General features: G+C 32.3%; 1 protein-coding gene and 1 long non-coding RNA gene across 2 annotated transcripts; both read right to left on the bottom strand.

Annotated features, from left to right (window-relative positions):
- Positions 1 to 2933: 2933 nt before the first annotated feature.
- On the bottom strand, positions 2934 to 8879 carry LOC107885988 (oxysterol-binding protein-related protein 3C). Its single transcript, XM_041094113.1, is given in 11 exon segments — positions 2934 to 3512; positions 4132 to 4310; positions 4657 to 4748; positions 4751 to 4800; positions 5240 to 5416; positions 5527 to 5642; positions 6132 to 6229; positions 6285 to 6399; positions 6648 to 6733; positions 8409 to 8451; positions 8841 to 8879. Coding segments are annotated over 11 exon segments (1242 nt in total). The 3' UTR covers positions 2934 to 3265.
- A 2281-nt stretch (positions 8880 to 11160) lies between these two features.
- LOC121224497 (uncharacterized) lies at positions 11161 to 13718 on the bottom strand. The gene is made up of 2 exons (XR_005922095.1): positions 12483 to 13718; positions 11161 to 11437 (listed from the first exon to the last, which is right to left on the bottom strand). It is a non-coding gene; the product is annotated as an uncharacterized lncRNA (long non-coding RNA).
- Positions 13719 to 14209: the final 491 nt, after the last annotated feature.

Raw genomic sequence — 14209 nt, 5'->3', positions numbered from 1 at the left:
ATTAATGAAGTTTGTTCCTTTTGTGGAAAAGAGAGTCAACGTTACTTAAATTATTATCAATACATTACTGCCTTACATTAATAGCATTAACAAAAAGCTTAATGATTCGCATCCTACCCCCACTGTTTTATATATTTATATTATTTGAATGAAGAGTTTAAAATATATTGTTAAATTGATAAAATTTTATATATGATTTCTATATTTAACAAGTTAAGAATTAAGTCTCTTATTTTTTTAATTCAATTATTAAAATTATACAAAGTTTTTCGTTAAATTTTGTTAATTTGATAAGTTGATTAAGCTATTTTCATATAATATGACATATAATTGACAGAAAATAAATATGATTAATTGATAAATTTCGATAAAAACTGTCAATGACAATAATAATTGAACTAGACTAAGATTTTTAAATTAAATAAAAAATTAAAATTGTAATTTTACGTATAGAAATTAAATCTCAAAATTTCTAAAAATACAAGGATTAAACTGATAATTAAATGGAAAACTTGATATCAATGTAATTTTTTGTCCCCTTCATTGGATTAATTGAACGAATATATTAATATTATATGTTTTTTATTTTTCTATTTCTTGATGTTTATGATAAAAAGAAAATTTATACTCTTCTAATTTTTTCGAAAAAATAAATTAAGTCTCAATATATATATATTTTTTTGCACACAGTTAAATCACTGAACTAATAAAATGAACTAAATAGATTCTTTGACAAATATTAATTGTTACATCGCTAACGTTTAATAATGCTGACATGTCGCTCCATGTCAACAACAAATGTTGGCATCACAATGCCACACCAGCAAAAAGTAGAAAATTCAAAATTTTTTAAAGTATAAAAAATTAAAAAGATTTTTTTAAATTTTTTACTAATATAAACCTAAACATATGGTTTGTCCAAGTTCTTTCCTTTCAAAGTTTAATTTTTTTAAAAAAAATTGATTTTAAATTTATAAAAAATTATTAAAATGTATAAAAATATTAAATAAATTTCAACATAAAAATAAAAATTAATAAAAACAATTTAAAAGTTAAAATCTAAATTCATTCAAGAATTTTTCTACATTATATAAAATTTTAAAAAATATTTAAAATTAATTTTCTTTTAAAAATAGGTACATGTACCAATGTTTTAATTCTATTGATACATTTTAGGATATATAAATAAAAATATTTTATAAAATAAATCAATTTAAATAATTTAAATTTTATTGATTGCACGTGTAAATTTTTTTACATATACGAATATATCCAATTATTTAAAATTGATACACTTTTTTAAAATCTTTACACATACGATTAATAAAAATAAAATTATTTTTATTTTATTCATTTTATAAAATATTTTTTTTATTTTGTATACATCCTAAACGGAACCAATAGCATTAAAACATTGATACACATATTAATTTTTAAAAAAAATTAATTTTCAATATTTTTTAAACTTTATATAATTTAGAAGATAAACTGTCTTCAATGAATCTGGACAACATTTTGTCCAGATTTAACTCTATTTTCTAGATTCATTCTAGACTTAACTTTTAAATGAATTATTAATTATTAATTTTTTTGAATTTTTTGAAATTTATTTAATATTTTTTATAAATTTTAATAATATTTTAAAAATTTATAAAAAATTCAAAATTAATTTTTAAAAAATTAAGCTTTTAAACAAATGAATCTTGACAATAATATGTCCAAATTCATTACAGTAAAAAATAAATATTCTTTTTAATTTTTTTATTTTTTAAAAAATATACCAGATCAACTGTTGCTGACATGGAGTGCCACATTGGCGCTATAATGGTCAACTTCGACCAAAAAAACTATTTGACTAATATTTATTAGTTTAGGGGCTCAATTGGATGCAAAAAAGCTTTAATACCGTAATTGATTTCTTCGAAAAAGTTCGGAGAGCAAATCTCAAAAATTCTAAAGAAGAAAGATCGATCCTTCAAAAAAAAATGTTTCTAAGATTCACAGAATTTAAAACATTCATAGCATTAATCACCTAAAGTACCCAATTTTTTATGTGCATGAGATCATGCATACTTTTTTGTTATTTGATATCTCAAATATAAATTTGAAATGGCTCCAACTCAAAATAATTTCTATAAGAAATTCAAAATAACTTAAATTTTAAAACTCAAATTGAAACAACCCGACTCACTCGATTGTGATGTCTATTTTCCTACACCCTGTCCCAAGTGAAAATGAAAATGTTTTCCTAGTACGATGCATTCTTAGCCCTTACTTATAATGGATACTAAATAATATGGACCATTTATGCCACCCAAGTTTTGGGGACATAATGCCCCCCACTTTACCATTAAAAGACGCAAAAACTTGGCCTTCAACCATATAAGCTGCAGGACGCTAGCAGTCAGAAAATATTGCTACGGGACACTGAAAACTACATGAAACATTTTTGTTTTATTGAAATGTGTTTTTGGACGTGGTGTTGGAGTTATTAAAGGTATTCAAGCAAAAAGACATCATTCTAGACGCAACAAAAATTACGACACGATTAATGAACAATTAACACGACATGTTTAATACATAATATATTTATAAACAAAATAACACCAGCAAGTGCGGGTCGTCACATCTGCTAAACATGCAAGTTATGCACGTTGATTAGACCAAGGATAGTATGAAGTACTGTAATGATATTAACTGATACAGCACTTCACAATCACAGCTAACTTATGAATTCAGAATCAAACCTCGCATGGGCATGTCTATGCATGTGCATTATCAAAAACAATTATCAAATGTCTAGAGTTGACATAAGTTGCTGATAGCATTTATCACTAAAGAAAACACAATATCAGCTACCAGGAACTGTAAATACTCCACAATGCATCTGGTAGCAAAAATATCACATGATAGTATAATATATTAAGCAGATATTTCCCATGGAACAACTTTTTTTTTTTACGGTAAATAAATATATACAGAAATGGAAATCAGCTTGAGACCTTATCATGAGCATATACTTTTCATCCATCTTTTTGATGCTACTCATGAGCTTTCAGACCATAAGGCCATGAAAGAAGGTTTCTTTGACAAATTTGGGAGAAGAAAAGTGGTGAAAAAGATTTCTCAAACAGTTCAGACTTCTACAGGGATGATTAAGACAGGATTATGGAATAAGGGTACAACACAGACATGCTGACACATATCACACCAAAAGGTTTGATCAACCGCGAACTCCAAACGGTATACATTAAATAACCCATATCTATTTGTTAGATAAATTACCATACTGCCATGGGTTAAACTCAATTGACATAATGTCCAACTCGCCATTGCTGTCTGAGCTATCTACAGTGGCCCAATGCTCGGGGTATTTACCGTTGTAGCTATAGATTTCTAAGTCACCCCAAGGTGTTACTGTGACTCCATCTATCAAATCAAACCATCTAGGGGTAAACTGATGGCCACTGGCCTTTCTTGTCCTCTTTTCCGCTCTCTGCATCTCTTCCAAACTGGAAAAAATGAGCCAAAGACAACTTAAATATCTAGACATTGTAAGGAAAAATTTGTATTCTGAAACCATGAGAGGCAAGTATACATTCCAAATATGTAGCTCCTTGATCTTTATCATTTTTTTATAATTAACTGTACAAGCATAAGAGAAGGCGCCAAACGGAAAATCAAAGAATTAGGCTTAAATTCATTCATTGAATCCCCTATTTTCTTTTCTTAGTGATCAAGGTGCACTTTCCTACGGAAGAGCACACACTATTTTTCCTTGTTCTTCGAAAATTTATAATGTTAATCAAAATGGAGACCTTATAATACAAGTTCTCAAAACTACAATCATTAAGGCAGTTAATGCATCTACTGATCAAGGGATTGACATCAAGTGTATACCTGCCACTGCTAGTGTTGATGCATTACCATGGTGTGTCGGGTTTGTATAGATCCCTCAATTACAAGGTTAGAAATTAAGGTCTAGTTTCTGGCATTCATTGAGAAAGACGGGAACTGATTACTATATAGATCCCTCAATTACATTTCAGTAGTTGACAATTTCATTTGGACTTTTTGGAGGCATAAAAAATTTTCAAGTGTCTTTGTTATGCGTGTGTGAGAGAGAGAGACCTGCTCTTCTCAGCTCCAGCCTTAGATAAATCACCCCTCTCAACTGCAAATCGATCAGGTCGCAGATGGGAGTCTGATGCTAACAAATTCTTAGGAGCAGTGTCAAAGCTGTTTATTTTATGTGCAAAATATGTGTATTGAAATTTGTCATTTTCTGGAGTAACAGCAACGTGCCAAACCTGCATATAAAAATAATACAGTATTCATAAAGAGGATTAAGTTTATTAGTCACAAGCTCATTTGTGAGCGAAACTATAAGCTAAAATCATAAGATAGATCCATAAAATTATATTTCCAACATTTAGGTAAAACATGAAGACTCAAAGGTTTTAACAAATAAAATGATAGCCAACTATTCTCAAAAGAAAAAAAATGACAGCCAACCAAGCACTGAGCATGAAATGTAAAATGAAATATTTCAAGTAGGCCTGTCAGGGAAAAGGCATCTATTCCACATTATAAAGAATAGGTTAAATAAAGCAGTTGGTTACTATTGTATGACGGGAAAATGCTCTAAGAAAGAACCTCTTTCAATTCTGTGCCTTGATGAGGTTCCCCTTCTGTGTCACATGGCTGATAGCTCGTTGACTCATTCCACTTCCCTGTCATCAATAGTTAGGTTCCTCAGCAGCATCATAAACATAACCATCCACTTCATAGCGACCAGATCTGGAATCAGATAATCTCATAAATCAGTCAGTAATTTGTCAGCAAGCACTAGCAGGTAGCACCTAGTGTAAAAGTAAGCATATTAGGAACATAAAGAGAGTCATGGAAACAAACTTTAGGTAGAACGGGACTGATCAAAGTACAGAAAACATGTATCTGATTGGTATGAGTAGCTCCACTAAATTAGTTTAAAGTAAACTTCTGCACACACAGAAGCCTCAGAGACAGAGAGAACAAGCATGGATGACAAAATGGGAACAAAACTCTGATTCAAGTTAAATCATAAAATCAAATTTTATCTCAGACCATTTGGGTTAAAGAATTCCAGTTGTAGTACTGCTATTACCTTAAAATATCAATATGAAGGTAAACTGTATATGAATGACAAATAAACAAAATGCTTAAAAAGTAATATGTATGAGTGAAGCACGGTTGATACCCAAACCAGCCACATGGTTGAAAATATAGCACAACTTTGTCCCCAATAGTCAAATTTGTCATGATCATCTCTCTTGGTGAATCAACCCGAGTTCGTCCAAAGATTAGATTGTTAACCTTGGTGGGAGGAGGCACCAAATCTAAAACCACACCATCCCTTTTAAGAGTAACACATGTTCTGAAAAGAAAATTTTACATGACTATTACCTTTGAACATTTATTAACCATAACTATACCATGAAGACGAAGGGGGAAAAAATAGCGTTCAGAAAAGAACTTGAGAACTACCTTCCAACAGGATGAACTTCAAGAGAATTCCACCCCAAAAATATATACAGAAAAATAACACAAGTACTAACTTCCAACAGGGTAAACTTCAAGAGAATTCCCCAAAAATTTAGTCTTTAACTTTGATGTGATGTCATATGTAAAATGTTCATTTTCAGCAAGCCCAGCACTCAATGGAGGATGATGACTGACCTGAAATGATTAAAAAAGTAAAAGATAAAGAAAATAACAGATAAAGGAAGTTATTAGAACATGCTTTTCATGAAGCTTAAATTAATAAGACCAAGCATGAAAGATCCCAGAATTGCTTTTAGAACACAAAAAACAGTGGAGAGGAGTCCTAGAAATCACTAGACAATAAGTTGCGTGCACAGACATACAAGAATGAAAGAAACCATGCTCAAAATCATCAAATAACTTGAAAGTCACCAGCTCAGAGATGAATGTAATCCCTCCATGTTTAACCATCTCCTATGTCTCCCCAAGAATAGGGTTAAAAAGGCTTCCATGTCCGTTGGTAGGCATATTACACAGAATAGGGTCAAAATCATCAAATTTGCACTTGCTTCATTAAATCAAATAAAATACGAAAAAAGCATACTCACATGCACACCAGTCGGAGGTAGGGATCCTCGCATTTGTCTGCTAGGTCCAACAAGTAGGAGTATTCCATCAACTGCAATAGGCATAGCACATCCACATACTGGAAAAGAACAAAGATGAAATAAAGTAACAGATCTCTGCCAAGTAAAACAAACCTCTGCCATTTTCTGAAGCAGTCATTGGCTCAAATATGATGACAGGAAGTGTCACCATTGATGTAACATCTGAACCTATATATTTGACCATCATCTTCCAGTAGCTCTCTCGTTCCTAAAAATAATAATAATAGAAAGTAGTTAAAATATGAACCTATAAAAATTAAAGTGCTTACAAAATCCGTCTTCTTATAAGCCAATTTTAGCCCAGTTATATTTACAATATAAGCCTACCTACTCAATACCCATGACCCATTTATATTACGAAACCCAAATACTAGATCCAATTCAAAAGCCCATTAAACCTAGCCCAACAGCCATCACAAACCCTAGCCCCTAGCTCGTTAGCGCCGCACCACCAACTCTATGCCTTCTGACACCAGCCCTTGCAGCACGCCACCATTCCCTGGCACCACTTGCCTCATAGTCACTTCCACCGCCCTCTGCACCTGCAAGGAATTAAAAGGAAGAGACAGAAACTAATAGAAAATAAAATTGTATGGCTATAAAAAGCCAAGTCTAAAATTTTTTCGTTTCTTCGGCAGTTCAAGCAAAATATAATACATACATTAGTTTTAAGAAAAAAAAAATAGATCAGTATCATAGATCGTTCGAATCAAGATCGAAATCAAAAAGGTGATTAAAATTTATTTTTTCTTTTACCGAATCTGTTTTTTTTTTGTTTTTGTTTTTCTTCTTTCTTCTATATTCTAACATATATCTATATACATATATATTATATTATTAAGCAAAAATAAAAAATATATATATATAATGTTTACTTTTTCGGCCACCGTGCACGGGTATTTTTATTCATGCATGACATATACAAGTACTCCAGTAGAGCAAGAAATTTTGAATGATAGTTATACTGGATCAAGGAAAAGACCCTTGAGTTCCACCAGATGATTTGTTATTCTGATATTTTTATTTCTGTTTTTAAAAATCAACTCATATTGCGAGATGTGAGTTGAGCCTCAGGACACGCTGAGGTATTTTCAATTTCTGTTTTTCAAAAATCGACTCATATTGTGAGAGGTGAGTTGAGCCTCGGGGCACGCTGAGGTATGTTCAATTTTTGTTTTTTAATTTATGTTTAAAAAAAATCAACTTATATTGCGAGAGGTGAATTGAGCCTCAGGACACGCTGAGGTAATTTCAATTTCTGTTTGTCAAAAATCAACTCATATTGTGAGATGTGAGTTAAGCCTCAGGGCACGCTGAGTTATTTTCAATTTTTGCTTCTGCTTTTCAAAAAAATCAACACATATTGCGAGAGGTGAGTTGAGCCTCAGGACACGTTGAGGTGTTTTCAATTTCTATTTTTTTCAATTTACATTTTTCAAAAATTAACTTATATTGTGAGAGGTGAGTTGAGCCTCGGGTTACGTGTCGAGATATTTTCAAAATCTGTTTTTTGAATTCTGTTTTCAAAAATCAACTCATATTGCGATAGGTGAGTTGAGCCTTAGCTCACGTGCTGAGCTATTCTCAATTTTTGTTTTTAATGTCTAGTTTTAAAGAGTCAATTTATATTGCGAGAAATGAGTTGAGCTCAGGATCACATGCCGAGTAAAGAATAAAGATTGGAGCTGATTGAAGACACCAGATTTTGTCTCCCTGAAGTTGTAGTAGAGTTGATCGAGGATATCAGATCTTACCTTTCTGAAGCCGAAGAAGAAAAGACCACAAACCTTATCTCACTGAAGCGATGGAAGAACAGATTGAAGCTATAGATCTTATCTTTCTGAAGTTACAGTGAAACAGATTGAAGCCACAAATTTCATATCCTTGAAGCTACATTGGGGTAGATTGAAGCTACAAGGTGTATATCAGAAGATGCAGTAGATTGAACCAAAGCTACAAGATGCGTTGGACTGGAAAGAGACTATCTGAATAAGAAGAGCACCAAAGAAATCAATACTTGGCAAGACCGGACAAAATTGGCCTTTTTTTTATTTCTTTGCTCTATTCCCGTTACACGACAATGAGCAAAGAGGGGCAGCTGTTATAGGCCAATTTTAGCCCAGTTACATTTACAATATAAGCCCACCTACCCAATACCCATGACCCATTTACATTACAAAACCCAAATACTAGACCCAATTCAAAAGCCCACTAAACCTAGCCCAACAGCCCCCATAGTCACCTCCACCGCCCTCTGCACCTGTAAGGAATTAAAAGGAAGAGATAGAAACTAATAGAAAATAAAATTGTATGGCTATAAAAAGCCTAGTCTAAATTTTTTTCGTTTCTTCGACAGTTCAAGCAAAATATAATACATACATTAGTTTTAAGAAGAAAAAAAACAGTAGATCAGTATCATAGATCGTTCGAATCAAGATCGAAATTAAAAAGGTGATTAAAATTTATTTTTTCTTTTACCGAATCTGTTTTTTTCTTTTCTTTTTCTTTTTCTTCTTTCTTCTATATTCTAACATATATCTATATACATATATATTATATTATTAAGCAAAAAAATAAAAAATATATATATAAAGTTTACACGGTGGCCGGCGCCGGCGCCGGCGACGGTCCGACGATCGGGCCGGTGACCGGCCCATGGCCGGAAATCTCTTCCCTCCCCCTCTCCATTTTCTCTCCCTTTTTTTTTCTCTTTTCCCCATTTCAAATGATTTTTTTTTTAAAAAATTGTCTTTTATAGGGACCAAAACGGTGCGTTTTGGTCCCCCCCCATTTAAAATAAAACGGCGCCATTTTGGCCCTGGGTCGGATCGACCCGACCCGCTCCAATTAGGATCCGCGTGTTTTTTAAACGGAAGGGCTATTTGCGCATTTAGCCCTTCTGCTTTTTCATGCATGTACAATCAAGTTATTTTTGCTTTTAATTCGGCCCTAGAATTTGTCGCGCTCAATTTAGTCCTTGGCCAAGCGCTGTATTTTAAGATGGGGAATATTGCGCTCTGAGTACCTCTATATTATGCGCATGTTGCAATTTGGTCATTTTCTCTTTGTTTTTTTTAAATTCGCCCCAAATATTTTACTTTTACTTCAATTTAATTTTTTTAGTTATTTTACTGTTTAAGTTAATTATTTAGTATTATTATTCTTATTGTATCTATAATTAATGTTATTACTATTATTAGTCTTAGTATTTATTTTGATTAATACCCATATATATATACGCTTGTTATATAGTAATAAATTATTATCTTCAATTTTTTAAATATATATATATTATATTAACTTCCATGTTTTATCATTATCACTATTTTTTTTATGCATTTCTATATAGTGTTTAGCTTTTTATACGTCACGACTTACTAATATATACATATATATATATTATTGTTATGTATATTTTTAGTATATATATATTTGTGAAGTATTATCAATAGTTATTTTTTTATATTGTTATTATTTTTAATACTTATATATTATGTATATATTTTAATACTACATTATATATATATATTTATGTTATGTATATATTTCTAATATTATATATTAAGTATTTCTAATATCCTTATTATTTATATCCATATACGTACGTATCTATGTAGCGTATTAATAAGTTCCTTTTATATTGCTATCATTTCTAATGTATATGTATATATCGTATATGTTTTATATATATTATGTATACATTTTCAATATTATTAGTTATATTTTTTATATACTATTCCATGTACATATTTCCATTTCATCTTATGTATATATTCTTAAACATTATTATATGTATATGTATATTTTTAATACCATATTTTGTATATATTATCATTACATTTATTTTATTCCTACTATATTTATTATTAATATTAGTATATATATTTTATTATTCTTGTATACATATTTTATATATAGTATTATTTTCGTATATCATTATATTTATTATTATACCTATTATTTTCACTATTATCACTTATTATTTTATTTTAATATTATTATGTATATATTTTTCATATATGTCATGTACATACATTTTTTTATATTTATTATATATATATGTATATATTATGTATATATTTTAACATTACTAGTTATATTTTTACTATCTTAGGTATATACTTCAAACACTATATATAGTATATTTCTAACACTATTACTATTCATATATATATATATATTTTACGTACATACTCTAAATACACTCATTGTTTCCGTTTCATGTTTAATTCTAGTATTACGTTTAATATCGCATATATCTTTATTGTTTTCAATATTATTGTCACACTTATATTTGATTCAATATATTTTTAGCTCTGTCTTTTATTTATTTTTATTCATATCAATTTGCTTTGCATTATTTCGAAAATCTTATTCTGGTTTTTTAATTAATTTCAATACATGAGGCAACGTATCGGTTTAACACTAAGTCGTTGATTTCATCGCTATGTTGGGTGAATCATATTGGCTCGTGTTAAAAACGGAACGCCCTTCTAACGAATCAAAATTTAAAAATTCTCGTCTTTTCAATCGAATCATGGTTAAATGTCAAATTGAATTCGTATTTTTTGAAAACTAAGACAACACATGTTTAACAAGATACCAATTTTGGGCGTCGCGAGGGTGCTAATACCTTTCTCGCGCGTAACTGACTCCCGAACCTTATTTTTCCTCTGGCTTTTAATGTAAACCTAAACTCGGCCTTCATTTTTGTTCAAGAATCAATTTTCTTTTTAAAAAAAGATGATTTATTAGGTGTCCGATCACACCTAGAAAAAAGATCGGTGACGACTCCCTTTTTAATAAAACCGAAAGTCGATTTTTTAAATTTTCAATTAGTCACCTCAATTAGCGACCGAAAAGCAAAATTCTCACGTCGCTACACGTGTCTTTATTATAAAAAATAAAGTGCTTACAGAATGCGTGTCTTTATTCATTTCAAAGCCAAAAAGAAGAGAAAAAGTTGCAGTAGAAAACAATTAGTTCTTTCCATCTTCAAATGTTAATTTTCAAATGAAACTCAGGTTAATACTGAAAATAAAACAAATATTGATTCAACCATTGTTAAAATTTCTCAGACATAGGGAGCAACACAAGAAGAAGAGCATCTGTTCAACAGACATCTAAACAGCATGGTTACAAAGGTGTATACCTCCTGCTTCCATCTTCCTTTCTGAGCTTCCGCCTCAGCATCTTCTTTGCCTCCCTCAGGATTTATGACTTCTACCCCTTCATAACCAAGTAACCTGAAAGCCATAAGAACAAGAAAAACATATGATGCCTCCTTTATAATAGGCAAACAAGACAACATTTATCAAGAAGTAAATAAAAGAAAGCTTTATGATTAATCTATAAAATGAAGCCCGCAAGCTACAAGAGGCTGTAAAGTATTAACTAAAACTCCTACATCCATGCATAAAAGTAAACAAACAAAAATAATTCAATTACCAATCTTTAAACAACTACAATGAAGTTCTTGATTAGGGAGTAGAGGGAGATTCTGACTTTTGCGTAAGCACCATTGAGGGTGCCTAAGCAGTTATCCACCAAAAAATCCATGAAAACCCTTTTTGCCATTAGAAAGGCTACATTAAGAAAGGGGAAATGTAAAAGAAAGAGACAAACTAACTGGGTTTTGACATACAGAAGGACGCCTAGAAAGGAGAAACAAAGGGGGGGGGGGCAATGAGCACCATTTTTAATCAAAATTCCAATATTGCAAACCTATAAAATCAATAAATATTCCCCGCAGCAATCATGAACCAATCTAGACACGTAATAAGCCAAGCTAGGCATTAAATACTTCAAGTTGACAATAAATAATATTTGATCTGTAAGAAAACCACTAGCAATCTTTTTTAAATTGAAATGGTTACGTAACTTCCCTAAAGAAACAGAAGTAAAATTGAGCTGATTAACGTTGTCTAAAACAAATAAAAATTTCTTCAATAACCATTTCACTGCATTGCATTTTACTGCATTTCTTCGAGCGGTTTATTCCAGGTTATGGGCCTTTTTTAGTTTTTCTATTGAAGGGTGAGCTGCAAAAAATAGGGTGCCTAACTGCCTATGAAACGATGATGGTGGCGGCTGGTGGAGAAATTGATGGCATTTTCTTTGTTACTGTTAGGGATTTAGAAATTGGTGGAGTGGCGTGGAGACAAAAATGTAATATGTATTAAAAAAATTGCAACTTTAATGAAGACAAAAATTAATTTGTCATCAACAAAATCAAGAAATTGCAGCTGTCCATAGAAAAAAACCAACTGTCCATAGAAGCCATGGAGATACCTGGAATTGGATGAGATTGACTGGCGGCACAGCGTGACGGAGACGGATGAAGGCTGGAGCGAAGAAGGCGACGGTAGTGGTGAACGATGGCAACAGAAGAAGCAGCAGCTTGACTGGAACGACGACAGTGTTTTGATGGAAGAACGGGTGGGACAACGCAACGGTGATGGGCGCCGGCGACAGAGGAAGCAGGGCGGAGTGGCCGCCAGAGTGGAGAAGGCTATTGACGGGTAGCGGCGCTGGACCGGTGGAGGTGGTGAGCGGCACGTCGGGATTTTTTGTTTTTAGGAGCTGATTTGGGAGTTGGTGGGGGGGGGGGGGGAGGGGAGCGTTCCTAGCCAACCGTCAGTAGGAGTAATCCGCACCGTTTCACTTAATGTGTTACTAACCAAAACGGTGCGCAGCACCAACGGCCACTAATGATAAAAGAAAACAGAAATTAACAGAAACATTTCCCTCCCATAACACTGTCTAAGTGTTCTTGATCTATGAATTAAGAAAGCTCTGAAATGGGTTTGGATTACACGAGCAGCTGAATCTTTAAGTGAAAACTGAAGGGTAAGAAGAAAAACTTGAGGCTTTGGAAAAGCTATGGAGTGATGATTCAAGAGTATTGACACGGCTCACAAGTGAAGAGATGAGAAAGTCGGGTTGTTCTTGCTCTTTTTGATGAAAGTGATGGTTTTTAGTAGCAAAGTTTTGATCTTGGAATGATTTTAGAAGATGGGTTTGATTTAGATCATTATTTTGTTGGGGTTGAAGGAGAGAGGCAAGGGCTTGTAGAAGATGGTCAGACTGTTGGGGATATGGAGATGAAGCTGGTGCTGGTAGGAAGAACTGGCTGCAAAAGCAGGTGGTGGAGGTATGGTGGTGGTGGTGGCAGGCCATGACTTAAGGGTTTTGAGAAGGCAGTCACTGGCAGTGGTTTATGGGAGCTTATACTAGGGACAGGAGAGGCTGTTGAGATAGAAAGATTGGAGTTTGCAAAGGTTTGGCCGTTTGGGTTTGGTTTATGGCTTTATGGGACCATTTTGTAATTCTTTGTTTTGGTTTAGTATTAGAGAGAATAACAAGTTAAGATAGATAGATATTAAAGTTTGAGAGTGACCCTGCAAATTTGTGGATAATCTAACATGAGAATAAGATTCATATTTAGTGCTGGGCCATAGTTTAACCTTTACCTGGTCTAATCTTGGTCAATGATCTAACAAAGAATGGCTCTTCTTGAAGTTGAAGGTATTCATGTATTGGATTACAGGTGAGCAATTCGGTCCGTAAATTCCATCTTTTTTTTTTTACAATCAATTTAATTTATTTAAATATATTAAAACTGATTCAATCGACTTTCGTTGATAAAATGGATCATATTGAAACAATATTAATTTGGTCGGTTTTTTTATTAACTTATCCAATTTTTTTTCTCTTGTTTCCTTGTAATGAGCAAGGATAAGAACTTGCTGCTGAACGGTGATGATGCTCTTACTGTTGAATAACAATGAAGCCGTGAAGCTCTTGCTATTGAACGGTGAAGCTCCGTCTATTGAACGACTGGCAACAATGTAAGTATAGCTTTTGCTGTTGAATGGCTTTTAGGGGGTTTTTTGCAATTATCTTTGGGGAAACTAGTTAGAAATGTGGGGGGTGTTCCAACACATGACTGTCCAAGTGAATTTCATGTATAAATGTATCGTTCATACAATATTTCCATCATAAAATTAAAAAAAAAA

Source organism: Gossypium hirsutum, chromosome A03, assembly GCF_007990345.1.
Source record: "Gossypium hirsutum isolate 1008001.06 chromosome A03, Gossypium_hirsutum_v2.1, whole genome shotgun sequence".
NCBI classification, from domain to species: Eukaryota; Viridiplantae; Streptophyta; class Magnoliopsida; order Malvales; family Malvaceae; genus Gossypium; species Gossypium hirsutum.
The sequence above is the reverse complement of the archived record's forward strand: the minus strand, read 5'-3'. Positions and strand labels throughout refer to the sequence as shown.